Source organism: Aplidium turbinatum, chromosome 12 (assembly GCF_918807975.1).
Source record: "Aplidium turbinatum chromosome 12, kaAplTurb1.1, whole genome shotgun sequence".
Classification (NCBI taxonomy): Eukaryota; Metazoa; Chordata; class Ascidiacea; order Aplousobranchia; family Polyclinidae; genus Aplidium; species Aplidium turbinatum.
In genome coordinates this window covers 12,662,471-12,678,076 of record NC_137483.1, presented here as the reverse complement: position 1 = coordinate 12,678,076, position 15,606 = coordinate 12,662,471, and the positions used below count along the sequence as shown (strand labels likewise).

General features: G+C 39.3%; 1 protein-coding gene across 2 annotated transcripts; it reads left to right on the top strand.

Moving 5' to 3' along the window:
- Positions 1-4,722: 4,722 nt before the first annotated feature.
- LOC145780478 (peptidyl-prolyl cis-trans isomerase-like) lies at positions 4,723-13,399 on the top strand. Of its 2 annotated transcripts, XR_014290657.1 has the most exons (3): positions 4,723-5,223; positions 6,117-6,908; positions 10,489-13,399. XR_014290657.1 is itself a non-coding variant. In XM_082592090.1 (2 exons), the coding sequence occupies exons 1-2, from the start codon at positions 4,805-4,807 to the stop codon at positions 6,241-6,243; spliced, it is 546 nt and encodes a 181-aa protein (XP_082448216.1). In that variant the 5' UTR covers positions 4,723-4,804; the 3' UTR covers positions 6,244-7,044. The 2 variants fall into 2 exon arrangements, 1 of the variants encoding a protein (XP_082448216.1); XM_082592090.1 differs by lacking the exon at positions 10,489-13,399 and having other exon boundaries at positions 6,117-7,044.
- Positions 13,400-15,606: the final 2,207 nt, after the last annotated feature.

Sequence of the window (15,606 nt, the reverse complement as noted above, 5' to 3'; positions counted from 1 at the left end):
GTGACGTTTTCTGATTGTTGCAGTGTTGTTGCGGGGAAGTTATTCCGTCCATTAGGTGCTGCTGAATGAAGAGCAGTTTTTAGAATGCTTTGCTTAAGCGCACACCCTGAAAGTCGAACCAACACCGCTTGGTCTTGAAGCTTCTTCGTTCACGAAGTCACGTGCTAACCAACTGAGCCATCGGGCTAGGGCGAACCTTTTAACGACTAAGACCATAGTTAATAAATATACCTAGTTCGCCAGCTTCCGTTGTTTTAAACTCGGCACGTACGCCCTCTGTCGGTGGTTAATACGTTTTGCTGACTCCGCATAACTACTAGAGAAAACCTGTAGAAAATTGGCGAATTGAATGGTTGCAGTGTTTGTTAGGTGAGTTTGGGCTGCTGAATGAGGGGTAGCCACTTTAACAAGTAGAAATTCTGCCACTGCGAATGACTACAATGCAACCGCCAACCAATCAGAACATGTTATAAGAGGCTACCGTCCAAGTGTGACCTTTCTAGCACTCAGCCAGAAAGTTAATGCTTGTTTTAAACTTTATTTGGTAATTATAGAAGAAAAAAGGGCAATAGCAGTGGTGGCAATCGAACCCGCGTCAATGAAATACCTACTTTCTAGCCCTAACCCCTAAGCCAACCAGCTGACAGAAAATCCATCACTTGATTTGCTTTGTATCATCTTTTTTTCGCTCTTTTCACGTCATAGAAAACGTAGCTTATGATTGGTTGGCGGTGCATTCTAGTCAATTTCAGTGGCAGAATTTTTCCTTGTTAAAGTGGCTACCATCATCATCATCATTTTGTTCCTTCCTCCCATGCAGCGTTGCCAGATGGGGAAATAGGATACCAAATAAAAAAATTCTGGTGAAATTTAGAGGTCTTTGGTACTACGCTTTTTGACCTTGAAACCAGACAACAATTTGGTGAAATATTCCCCACTCAAGTTTTTCCAAAAATTTTTAAAACTTTTTAGCAAAGAATCTCTGCTCGTGCAGAAAACGTTTTGCAAGAGGTTTGCGCATGCGTGATGCAGTGTGTTGCAAGTTCAGAGTGACCAATTTGCGCTCTTCAATCAATCTTTTGGATCTGACAGCAGCACTGTACCAGCAATCGTGCAGCTTTTGCCACTGGCATGGTTGCAGGCAGTGGCGAGACAATGCTTTTTGGAGAGTTCTTTTTACTAAAAAAAATGGCCAAAAAGGCAAGTTTTATATTTAAAATTAGTGAAGGAGATTGTTTTTTGCCTAAAAACTAGAAGTTTATCAACATGAGTGACCTTACATAGGCTACACAGGCATACAGTGGCCACTTGTTTCATTTTCATGGATATCCTGTGCACAAGGATATGCAAAAGTCTTTCAAAATTTTTGCATTTTAACCCTGGCCGTAAAAGTTTCCGCTTTTAAAGTAAAAAGAACAACTTTTTTGGTTAAGAACTTGTACATGTTACAAACTTTTGATGTTTATACTGCACTGATAATTATGACTGCTACAGTTATAATCCGTGTATACAATGTGTGACAAAACATATGTTTTGCATATTCGTTTCATTTTAGTCTTATGTCTCAAAAAGTCAAAATCTATTTGTTATTTTAGGCGAAATTGCTTTATTTAGGGTGTTTTAAATATCTGGTGAAATTGAATGCAATCTGGTGAAATTTTAGTTACTTTTTGGTGCCAAGCAGCTTTTAGCATCTGGCAACGCTGCAGTCGCATGGAGGGTTGGATACGTTTGGTTTGGTTTGGTTTGGTTTTGAATCTTTATCCTCGGACTGACAAAGCCTTGATTGGTTATTCCTGGTACTTGTTCGCATACTTGTAGAGGCTCTTGACGCAGGGCCGGTTACCGAGATTGGCAGAGTGAAGTTTTCCGATTGTTGAAGTCTTGTTGCCGAGAAATTATTCCATTCACTAGGTGCCGCTGAATGGAGAGCAGTCCTGAAATGCGTTGCTCAAACGCACACCCCGAGAGTCGAACCAGCGCCGTGTGATCTTGAGCCCGGCGCGTAACCACTGAGCTATTGTTTTTCGACCAATGTGAATGTCATGATTGTCAAATGTCAATATGTCATGCTTAATTCTATTTAGCTAAGCTGGACTGATTGCCTGTGATTTCTGTCTGACCAAAGCTCAATATCAATTACACCTTTTGGTTAAATTCAGGTTAAAACTAGCATCATTATAAAATTCATCAAATAATGCACAAGCTCAGTGCCTTAAAGATCTCTTCTGATTGCTCAATTGGTTAATGCCTAACTTTACAAAAGAAAAAACTGCAAGACCAAGTAGTGCTGGTTTGATTCACACGGTGTGCGCTTAAGCATTGTATTTCAAGGACTACGGTACTCTATTCAGTGGCTAAGTACTAGTGGACAGAACGATTCACAGACAACAACAGTCCAACAATTGGAAAATTTACGGTACTTTATCAAACTTGCTGATCGGTTCGAAGCCTCTACAAGTATGCAAAACTGACAGGATTAAGCTCTCCATAAAGCTTTCTCAGTCCTAGGATAAATACTCCCACAATCAATCAAGGTTGAGACTGGTGCTTCTGTAGTACATGCCAAGTCATGTGCCACATGGTAGGTTCTTTATTAAGGCTTGAATATGGGTCTGTTTAGGACCGAAATGCAGTGGCGGTAGATATTCTTGAGAAAAACAAAATCTCCTGAGGCTATAGTTGCCTTTTAATTCAAGCATAAAACTTGAGAGATTACCTTTTTCTTGAGCTATGTGAGTTGACCTGTTTATTAACAACAAACAAAAGTAGAGTCAATAGCATTGTGATTTATCCTTTTTCTACGTTTTCTTGTGCAGCATCTGAGTGAAGCTTGACAGGACTTTAGTTTAACATAACATAACTGAAGCATTTTTTGGAAAATTAATTGATGATTCGAATTAAAAGCTCACTCGATGATTGTAGGGCGTAGGCTATAGTTTTCACTATCTCCAGCTGTCTAAATTGCATCACGTTTTTATTTATATTGTAGGCTATATTTATTTATACTATGTATTGTCACAATTTGCACTAATTACAATCCTTATTATTTTATTGTATGTTTGTTTTGATATGCCTTTTCAATGGTGCTAAAGTAAAAAAATTGCTTGAGTGAATTTTAAAACGGTGCTGGGCTTTTTGCATTAAATAGGAGAGCAAGTCTTTTAGGCGCAGACAGTTAGGCGTTGGTCAAATAGGCGTGCACACTGTGGCGTTGGGATATTTAGGTGCGGAGCACTGTGGCGCCCGTTCATTTAGGTGCTATTCCTAGTAAAGTCTGCAGTTTGTATCAGCTTGGCACAGTGGCGCAGCCAGAAAAAATATTTGGGGGGGGCCAAATATTTGATAGATCGAAGAGAACGACGAAGTATTTGATTAAAGACATCGCCACCTGATGTGCAGTGGCGTATCCTGGTGGGTTAAGCAAGGGAACTGGTGGGGGGGTAGAGCGTGCCGAAGGCACACGTTTTCTAGGGGGGTCCGGGGGCATGCTCCCCCGGAAAAATTTTGCAAAATTACACTCAAATAATGGATTATAGCGCTTTCTGGAAACACTTTTAGGGTAATATTTGTATGAAATTTATTAGCAGAAAAACAGTATTCACTCAAGCGTAAATCGCGTAACCTTTGTGCGATTTACGATTTGCATAATTTATTGGTGTCTTTCTGCGTGTCTAAAACAAGTCCTGGGGGGCGTAAATAGCCAGATGTTTTGGAAAACGATATAAATTTCTACAAGTTTTATTATATTTTCAACAAAAGGCTCAACTTCGGAATCCAAACTTTGAAAATTTGGGGGGGCCATGGCCCCTTTCGCCCCCCCTGGCTACGCCTATGGCTTGGCAGGTAGAGCAATGCTTTTCACACAAAATGTTATATTGAACAAAAAAGTATATTGTTTTATTAATGCGCGTGTTCGGCATTTATTTGTTAGTCCAGGTTTGCGTCGGCGAAAGCTTTATCTATAAATTATTCAAGTTTCCGAACATGACTGAGTTCACTTTTAGTTATATAAGTCAAATAATAAATACACTAAACATCAGTAAAAAAATGTATCGTAGGCTGTATTCAAGCGGGTGGTAGGCTTGAGTGAAGAGTAACTTAGTGTTCCGTCAAAACCCCGACTAGGTTTTGCCAAAGCTGAGCTGATTCAATCTGCAGACTTTACTAGGAATAGCACCTCAATGAACGGGCGCCACAGTGCTCGCACCTAAATATCCTGACGCCACAGTGTGCGCGCCTATTTGACTGGCGCCTAACTGTATGCGCCTAAAAGACATGGACCCTTAAATAGCTAGGCCTAATCACCTTAAAATGATGCTAGGGGTGAAAGAGTCAAAGTGGTTACCGTAGCTCTATTGCTCGACAAGAACTGCAAGATCACCAAAACAATGTGATCTTGAAGATAAAGATCACTTTTTGTGTACTTGAAAATTTGCAGTTTGTGATCAATGAGGTTGCATTTAATGCATAAAAACAAATTTTACTCGTAAACAACCTTGTTAAAAAGTAGTTGGCATTGTAACTTATTGCTTACAATTAGGCCTACAGGTACTCAAATGCTGGCTTAATTAAGAGTTGTAGTAAGTTAGTGACGTGGTGGCTGATGCTACTGTATCTAGTTCTTCTACTGTATCTAGATCATCATCATTTTCAGCCTGTGGTAGTCCACTGCTGAGCGAAGGCCTTACCCTTTTTTGCCAATCCAGTCGATTTGTGCTTTTATGTATGATGTACATTTCTAGATGTGTGGCATCTATTAACATACACAGTGTTGCTTCAGAATTAAAAGCTATATATCACAATGATGGGGGCAAGGCTATTTCGTTGTTTTTCGTCACAAGCTACTGGGAAAAACCCAAAAGTATATTTTGACATTACAATTGCTGGAAAAGATGCTGGCCGCATCACAATGGAATTGAGAAAAGATGTTGTGCCTAAAACTGCAGAAAACTTCAGAGCTCTTTGCACTGGAGAGAAAGGTTTTTCTTACAAAGGAAGTCCCTTTCATAGAATTATACCGGAATTTATGTGCCAGGGTGGCGATATCACTCGTGGTGATGGAAGGGGCGGAAAAAGTATTTATGGAGACAAATTTAAGGATGAAAATTTTACTTTAAAGCACACTGGAGCTGGAATTTTATCAATGGCTAATGCTGGAAAAAATACAAATGGTTCGCAATTTTTTATTTGCACTACAAAGACAAGCTGGTTGGATGGAGCGTAAGTTTAATCTTTTATGTTGTATAATTTGAATATATTACATGTGTCACATAGGTTGCTGGATGATGTTAGTTTCAAATTTCAATTGTCACAAGTTTCAGATGCCACAAGTCAAAGCTTAGACAAAACCGCTGAATCAAAATTTTAAGTTAATGCTAAAATGCGAAGTTTTCTCTTAGCTTTCTGCAATGTAAGCAGTGATTAGTTCTTAAATTCACGCCAGTTCTTTCAAGTATTTCTATTTGATGCTCACTGTACTTTTATTCCCACAATCAAATCAATCTGTCGTTTGTTTGAAAGTGTAGCAGGATAAGAGTTTTATGGTCTTTATGATCGTTAACAAAAAAATACTGCAATACTTATTGTGAATAGTATTGTCTTGCAGTGTTCACTGTGTATTTTTATGTCAATGTGATTTCATGCAGTAGCGTAACCAGGAATTTTGAAAGGGGGGGATTTGACCACCCAACGGCGGGGGGTCTGGGGGGCCTCCCCCAGAAAATTTTGAAAAATTACTTTGAATTTGGTGCATTCTGAGAGCATTTTCAACAAAAATGTGGGTACGAATATTCCTGTAAAATGGTGCTGTCCGGTAGCATAGCAAAAGGATAAGATCATGTTTTCTTCGGCACTTTTCGGAAATAAAGCTAAGTCTCTGTGTTTTCTTGTTGCTAATTCCTGGCTGAGATGTTTGAATGTTTGGTATTGGCAAAACTCGCTCTTTTAATGCAATTTTGTTTAAAACTAGGCAATTTTTTTTTAGACTGAAAGCATCATTCTCAATATCGTGACGTCACACACGTGCCAAAGGGGGGGGTTGTGACCCCCAAAACCCCCCCCTTGGCTACGCCACTGATTTCATGAACAGTTTCCACACTGCTTTGTTATTGCAGGCATGTTGTGTTTGGAAGTGTGACCAGTGGTTTAGATATCGTCAAGAAAATGGAATCTCTCGGATCTAATTCTGGCAATCCGAGTGAAAGGGTTCTTGTGTCAGATTGTGGAGAAATAAAAGAATAATGAAACCTTTGAAATCCTAGAAAGATTGAAAGTTATTCTCACTTTTGTTTGATGTGTATCACCAGTGTGAAACAGTAAAAGTTCTCTTTCGGAACTACAACGACGTCGATGGTTTCTTCTCGGGCACATTTGGAAACACTTGCTTATCAATGATAGTTGTCACTTTCGTACGTGAATCAAGCAACGTTGAACAGCTGAAAGTGAAGACTTAATGCGAGTGGTATCAGTGTTTCCAGATTAAAATGGTCATGTGACATTTTTGCCAAGAAAAGTTACAATGCAACAGCAAATTCATTCGGCGGTGCTATTGGAAAGATGTTTGCAAAATGGTTCAAGATAAAAAGTATTGTTTTTACTCTATTTGTTTTCAATATTTTAGTTCAATTTTCGCAATACGGAAAAGGAAATCGTCGTCGGAAGGCGTACACCGATGCATAGCGCTCAAGTCCGCTTTCCCGCAATGCAGGATAAAGATATGAAAAACAAACAAACAAAATAACACGAGTTTTTATCTCACGGTCTCTCTTTTTTCCATTCGTGCTGATCGTGTACACTGTATTTTGTTGGATCATCTTTGCGAAGCAGATAATCAACACTATGAATCTCTTGCAAGTGCAAAATCTGGCTGTTGGTATAATTGGTTGAGATCACCGTGGGTTGAGTGGGCTGTGTAGTAATTCCTGACTTCGATGGTCAGTAATTTAAACTGAGACACAACATAAAACACTAACTGATAACAACTAAATGGTTTATTACATAACATCAGAATTGAGTAGTTCTGCTGTACTGATATCAGTTGTACTGCTGTAGCCTACCAGCAAATACATCATAATGGCAAGCAGTGTTGCCACTTGATTACAAATAAAAATATATAATTCATATTACTACATCCCCATCGCTTCAAAGAAAAACACACAACGGCCATGGGCCAATAACTGATTTACACTTAACGCAAATGCATGGTAACGTAGGCGATTAACAAAAGATGAAGCGTGCAATACGCTTTTATGATTGGTATCTAACTGGAGTCTTTACAATTCTCCCGGAGCGAGTCTTTCTAGGCTGTGGCGAGATGGTCGGTTGTGGACTTGCATTAGCCGGGAGCTGTGTTGGCTCGGAGGAAAGGACGTCATTGCTGGAATGCTCGCGAAGGTGCACGCGGTTACGCACAATCTCGTTGCCGTTTTCTGTAGCAACTCGGTACGATCGCTCACCCTCTTGTGCGACGACTTGTGCTGGTTGCCATTCGTTTGATCGATTGATGACTCGTACCGGTTGACCTTCATAAAGCATTGGCAATGGTTTCGTTCGCTTATCCGCATACTCCTTTTGCTTTTCTGACGATTTTGTCATTTGGTCGCGGTACATTTCCCCTTTTTCGTCAGTGCTATGGCTGGGCAACGCTGTAGGGATCGGACGACCGAAGATGAGCTCTGCGGGACTAGGTAGAACATTATCAAGTGGGGTAGCACGAATATTTAAAAGAGCACAATCAATATCGTTTCCACTTTTAAAACATTTTTTCATGATCGGTTTAATGTATTTAATTTGTCGTTCGATGAAACCATTAGACTGGGGATATTTTGGCGAACTAGTTGTGTGAGTGATTCCCCATTTTGTACAAAATTTATTATATTTACTCAGAAATTGTGGACCGTTGTCAGAAATGATTTCACGTGGAACACCAAACATACTAAATACTTCCTTAGTTACAGTGATGATAGCATCGGCTGTCAGAGATGACAGTTGTTTTATAACAGGGTATCGACTATAGTAATCACAAATTATAAGAAAATGTTTGCTATTAATTTCAAATAGGTCGGTGCCTAATTTCGACCATGGGTGCATTGGTTTTTCATGCATCATCATGGGTTCCTTGCTTTGATGTGGCAGTAGTTCCTGGCAGTGTGTACAGTTCTTGCACACCATTTCTATGTCTTTGTAGATCTTTGGCCAGTAGACGCTTTCCTTTGCCAACAATCTGGTTTTTTCGATACCTTGATGACTCTGATGCAATTGATTTAGAATACAAGTTCGGAGTGTTTCTGGGATTATTACCTGCTTGCCTTTAAAAATTACACCATTTTCGAGGCCCAGTGCTTCTCTGTAGCTCCAAAATTGCCTTAATTCTGGGGGTACAGATTTGATGTTCTCTGGCCATCCTTGGTATATCAATTCGGACAGTCCTTTTGGGATGTGGTCTTTTGAAGTTTCTTCTTGGATCTGGATTTTCTTCTTTTGAGAAAAGTGCATTAAGTCAATTTCAATACTTTCAACGTGTTGGTCGAAGTCAATGTCTTCGCGTTCGTCTGGGTCCGGCCAACTGGAAAGTGTATCTGCTAATGTCATATCTTTCCCAGGACGGTACATAATGTTGTAGTCGTAACCTTGAATCTTCAACATCATTCGTTGTAGCCTAGGGGGTGCATGGTGACTGGGTATGTTGTTTTTCAAGATCACCTCAAGAGGCTTATGGTCCGTCACCACAGTAAACTGTCTGCCATATAGGTAGTGACTGAAGCGTTGGATGCCAAAAACTATTGCTAAACATTCTCTTTCAATATTTGAATAATTTGATTGAGTTGTAGTGAGAGTCTTACTTGCAAAACAGACTGGACCGTCTTTCTGGACAAGTGTTGCGCCAAGTCCTTTAAGAGATGCATCGACTTCAACGCGGACCTCCTCCTTGGGATTGTAGTACTGCAAGCCTATGTTGTCTGCCACTAAGTTTTTAATAAAACTAAAGGTCGTGTCATGTTCTGTGTGCCATTCAAATGGAACATGTGGTTTCAGAAGATCTCTCAAAACTTCTGCTTGTTTAGAGAGGTTTGGAAGATGGTTTGCAAGGTATGTTGTCACCGGAATATCCTGTGAGCTGAGCACTGGGTTCAGGGTTTGCAATACTGTCAACTCTACAATTTCCAAACATTTGCCTGAATGTCCGCATTGGCAATGTGTTACCTCCAGCACCGGTATCAACTTTTACTCGCATTTTACCAAAAACATTAGGTTGTGAATGTTGAATACATAGGGTAGTAAATGCTTCTTTTGAAACAGCTACATGTGATTTTAAATCGTTAATGCAAAGTGGGTGAAATATGGGAGTTTCTTCTTCTTCTAAGAACAACTCATTTTGCTTATTTCTTACCTTTGGGTATTTATCCTTGTCGTAAGGTCTTCTTCCCTGGTATGTTTGCTTCGGGGCTGGACGTGACTGCTGGGACTTCTTTTTACACATGTTTTTCCAGTGATTTCGTCCCCCACATGCATGACAGGTCGCTCCGTAGGCTGGACAGGCATTCTTTTGGTGCTTCCGTCCACAACGCTGACATTCTCTATTTGCTCTAATTGCATCAATGTTGTTCATTTGTGAGCTTTTCATCTTTTGCAGGGAGGCATTGGAGGCTTCTACTGCTTCATATTGCAAACCTCTTTGTTGAACTTCTACTATTGAATGTCCCTTGGGTTTGGTCATAAGTTCCTTTCTGAATTCTTCATACTTGGTTGAGACTATGACCATTTCGATTAATCTTTCATCTAGTTCGTCATCGTTAAACTCACATCTTTTGGCTTTTTCTCTTAGGTGAGATAGATATGAGGTAATTGATTCATCTCTTTGTTGATGAAGCTGAGAGAATTCGAGTCTGTGAATTCTGAAATTCACTTTGCTTGATACGTCGATTTGTGATTCAATTAGATTCCAAATGTGGGTTGGATCTCTCTGTTGTGCTGCTGTCAGTCCTGATGAAAGTATTCGCCTCATACCTTCATCTCCTAGGGCTATGCGGATCTTCGTAGCCTTTCTATTAGGGTCGGTTATGTCATTATCTTCAAAAAACAGTTCAATTCTCGCTTTGAAAGCATTGTAAGAGTCTATCAGTGGCTGGTGCTGCCAGTCCATCATTGGCATTTTTGAAGCCATGTTTAATGATAGCCCAGTTCGATGCCTTAACTCCAACAGGCTGCTTGAATGCAGGTTATTTGGTCTTCTTGACTTCTTAACTTGCTTTTACCGCTGCCACCATGTAGTAATTCCTGACTTCGATGGTCAGTAATTTAAACTGAGACACAACATAAAACACTAACTGATAACAACTAAATGGTTTATTACATAACATCAGAATTGAGTAGTTCTGCTGTACTGATATCAGTTGTACTGCTGTAGCCTACCAGCAAATACATCATAATGGCAAGCAGTGTTGCCACTTGATTACAAATAAAAATATATAATTCATATTACTACAGGCTGTAATAATTATTCAAATCTCATTTAGTCTACTCAAGGCAAGTTTGGTGCAAATTAGCTGCGTATTTTTCACCGTGAAATACAGCTTGCTTTACTGGTTAGTAAGCTTTCAACACCAAATCAAATTTATGAAGTGATGTAAAAAGAATGTTAAATAGGCAATTGAATCCAGTCGTTTAGTGGCCATTGAATTTCCGTGTTTTTACGTGTTACAGGGTTCCCACGCAGTCGGGAAAGTAGGGAAAAAGTAGGGAATTTGAAAACCCGTTTTCCAGACCGGGAAAAGGTCGGGAATTTTGTGAAACCTCACTCGTGGTATTGAAAAAGTATGGAAAACCTTGACGACTAAATTGTGGATAAAAAATCCGATGTATTGGTATCGGTGATATCGGCCATTGTTTGAGTATCGGTATCGGCAAAATTTGGCCGATACTAAACATGTAAAAAAGGCGCTTGCTGCGGATTTTCTACAGAAGCAAAGTGATAGATTTTTTAAAGTAGTAACTAACGTCACATTGATGTAGAAAAATAACAACCTGTTAAATTTTTAATATATCACACTCCCATGACTTCTTGCGCGCGCATTTTGTTATTGGTTGCTTGCAGTGATTTTTTCACTCAAACAAAACGTTTTGTTTCAGCAGTTTTGCGTTGTTCGATTCTTTAGTTGTAAAGGAGACTCAATCTCTCCAATATTTACCATTTATGTTTCATTTTTAATCTCAGCAGAGTATAAAACTGGTAAAAGTGTTTCATCCATACGACGTCATGAATGAAATTATATTTCAAATCGGCGTAATGACGTATGTGATAACTAAGGATGGAAGACATTACGCAGGGTTGCAAGTATCGGTTCCAAATCGCTATTCGATAGCGCTATTCTCTACTTTTTCAATATCGATTACGTCATAGTCTTTTCTTTTTTCCGCCAATATCGTTTATGGTTTTTTTTTTATGTGAATCGATATTCTTTATTCGATTGTTTTGCGACTTTTTTCAAGCCCTTAATTCTACTTAATAACATACAACGGACAAAGATATCATAGCATATTTTGACGCTCATGCTCAAACGATAATTGAACAATACCGAGTTGAAAGAACAAGCATTTTGTTTCAAGTTATGCATGATTGAGCAGAAAGGAAGTATAAAATCAGATACTTGATTTGTATTTTTTTTAATTGTGTTTAATATCGATTAGCCTATTATTTATTCTCTACTTTTTTGGGAGGCTATTGAAATCGGATATTTCTCTACTTTTTTGTTTGACTATCGATGTCGATTTATCCCCTACTTTTTTCAATATCGGCTTGCAACCCTGACATTACGTCATGTCTTTTCAATTCAAAATGAAGTTTAAAAGTTATTCTTTTGTTCATACTCGTAATCCTCCTTCAAAGCAGTATTACAAAGAACAATGTTGTGGCGCAACATGCAGCTTTTCAATGAAGTTCTGGAACTGTTTTTTTTTTCTTGTTCATCTGCGCATTAAATACCGGTCATTCTCCGTTGTTCATCCACTAAGCAGTTTAGGTGAATTGTGGTTAGGCTACTTGCAACAGGAGTTATACTGTACAGACAGTGGCGTAGCGTAACCATGTGGGGCACTCCAGAAGCAGAAATATTTAACTTGACATGAAAATTTAGCCTCGGGCGATTTTTGTTCTGTAGCCTAACATTCAAAATTTTACTTTATACGCGAGTGTAGTTCGAGATTTTCGCAAGTGGTTTTTACCTCAAAAAGCCAGGTTCGACTTATACACGGGACAAGCTGTTTCCAGCTCGGCAGCCTTCAAAATTAACGCATTTTTGCTGCGGCAAAATTATTGCCGACCTAGATTACTGAGTGTGAAACAGCGTCGGCTGAAGTAAAAGTTTTGAATACGTTAATTTGCCGTGATTCAAACTTCAGTTTCAAATTTAATGATTTATTGTCAATTCTAAACTTTATACACTTGTTGAGCAATACGCAAAGCTCACGCGACAAAAGAGCTGATTTAAGCAACCGATTTTTTTCTTTTTGCGTGTATAATCGTTCTTATTACGTTACATTCCATGATCGTTGAAGTCGATTAGCGGCCGCACAAAACAATGACGTCAGGTTGGCTAGGTGATAATAGCGGTAAGAGACATCGTTAATGCAGGCAATATCTGCGACCAAGACCACAATATCTCAGTCCTCAATCACGGTGGCCTTTCATTACTAAAACCTACTATTATGACACAACAACAAAGACAGCATCATTCATAAATCTTATTTACTGTGCAATGTCTTAGTGATTCAGTGTTAAGAATCACAAAGACAGTGTTCACTGTTCAGTGTTCTTTTCACTTACTTCATTTTGTCAGTAGTGTGATTTTTAATTGTTTTGGTTTGGCTTATGGCAGGTTGCCATGTCCGATGGAATGAGGCTTTGAATTGCAATTTTAGTATAAACGTGACAGTTTATCCAAACTGATTTCAGTTCGGGTCTTTTGAAAAAAAAGAGTTTTTTCTTCAAACAGGAATCTTCTACTGTACATTATTATTATTTTTCATGCTGGTTCGAATGTAAATAGAGTCCGGATATACATTATGCAATTTTAAACCTGTGCATGATCGTGTTTGGAAATAATACAGCACCAAACTTTCATTGATTAAGCACTGTTACTGCGCAATTTAGATCAAAATCAGGTTGGTAATTTTTTTAATTTAGTATTGAAAAAGTAGGGAATTTTTAGAATTTAGTATTGAAAAAGTAGGGAATTTGTTTATAAAAATTGTGTGGGAACCCTGGTGTTATTTTGTTTCGATGTGTGCTATCATTACGGTAATTCGGTAGTCTATTTTGTGCTTTATACTGCGATTGCTGTAGTCGGCAACGTAGTTTCAGGTTTGTGCTACTCGAAAGCAATACATGACGCACCCCTGTCTGTCCACATTTCAATGACTCGTGCATGTAGGTCTACGCTCATCTAGCTGTGCATGAAATACGTCAGCAGTGCAGTGCAGAAATATATTTAAAAACTGGCTAAAATACTAGGAACTTTAAGTGTAAAAATGTCATACGAAACTGCTACTAATGAGATACTTCCATTGAGACGCAATGACATAAAACACAATGCAAACAAATTTAGTGCGATAGCCTAATTTCTGAACGTGTTTGTGTTCCCCTATTTGGTAAAAACGTAAAAGAAGCAAAACTTTGTCTTGCAAGAAAAGCTAGGGCTGTTACCCAATAATGCCGCTGTATGAATAATGAATATCCAGGTGCCCGACTGCTGAAGAATAGCCTAGCCTAGTAAGTTGCATCTGGTTGAATTTTTCACCTTTACTTTTTTTAAAGTAGAGAAAAAGTCGCCATACAATGTGACCAGGGCTTCATTCTCAAGATAACCTCACATTTGGTTTGCTGATAGGCTACAGACGTAAAATTCGCCTATAACGGCTTCATTTATAACGTCAATTCGCCTATTAGGCTACGTCACATTTCGGTCGGTCCCGGCAGAATTCCTATCTTTTACGTACATTGTAGTTCGGCTACAACAGCATCGCCTATAACGTCAATTCGCATGTAACAGCACCCTTTGTTGGTCCCCAGACGTCTTTTGTTCGTTTATAACGTCACTTTAAGCCTTCACCACGAACGGTCAGTCTTTTAAACCAGTTAGCGTTGCTGCTTGCAAAATGTCTTCCCTTTATTTTGCTACGTCGTTCGCAGCACAGACTTTATTTAACTTTAGGGAACGTTCAAATATTACGTAACGCTTTTTTTCCGAATTTTTGACCCTCCCCCATGTAACGCCAACGTAACGCTTTCTTCAATCCCCCTCTCCCCCATGTAACGCTTTTTCACTACAAATTCAGCACAAAAAACTACCATTCCGTACTCGAAAGCGTTACGTAACGTTTTGCTTGAACCCCCCCCCCGATGTGACGCTAACGTAACGCTTTGCATAACCCCCCCCTCGAAGGCGTTACGTAATATTTGAACGTCCCCTTAGGGATTGTCATAGGGATGCGAAACTTTATCCGCTTTTGGCTTATCCGCAACACTAGAAGGGTTACGTTTTTTTCTAATTTACAAAATATTTTATTTTTTATGGGTTATATAAGAAGAGTTAAGTTGGTTTTAAAGTAATTTAAGGTTTTTAGTAGAAAGCAAGCCTGCAGTAAAGCGTAAAAAAATGTCAAATTGGCAATTGACCCTTCTAATGTTGAAGGAACAACGGAGTTACGCGTCCCGTAATGTACCGTCCCTAGTGCAGTATAAACTAGAAGGACTCGCAGTGTTACACAGAACAGTTGTCGAAAGAGATCTCTGATCTCTATTTTCTGCGTGACTTTTGTCAGTTTGGTGGTACACAGTAAACCTGACTGGATTATACACCTCTTTCTTTAATCAAAAGACAGTTTTGGAATAGTTTGCGGTAGTTCGTCTATCACGTCAATTCGGCTATAACGTCAGTTTTTGCAATCCCCTAGAGGTGCCGTTATAGGCGAATTCTACTGTATGTCAAGCAGTTTGAATAGTTGATCGTCGTCGTGTGAGCCTCTGGGGCCGAGGATCTATCCTTTTACCACCCCAGATTCACGATGTTCCCGGACTACACTGGAAGGCTACTGGTTGATGATAGACTATTACAAAAAAATTGTGTGTCTATGCTCCATCAGACTTTTGCAAGCTTTGTGAACCTTGTAATTCCTTACGGACCCGCATCATATTTCGCATTAATTTTTCTGTCCAAGTACTCGAATCAAAGTCCATTTCGCATCAATTCAGTAAATCATTGTTACTGAACTAACAACATCAACTCCATGATCAAGAGGCGCTTGTTCCATTCTCGGTGTGCGCGCTTGTGCAACGCATTGTTGGTGGAGTAGCCTAAGTCACAGACAACACTACAAAACTTTACTTGGTGACTGCGGACCTGCATCAGTGGTTCAAAGCCTACATTAGTATGCGAAACTGCCAGGTTCGACGATGAAGACTCAAACAATTAATCAATGGAACATATGGGGTTGTGTCTTGTCGCACACTTTTTGGAGTTATTTGTGACGGAAAAACTCGTAAGGCTAAGGCAGTGGCTCTCAACCTTTTTTGGCTTACGGCACCCTTTAAACAACCAAATACAGTAG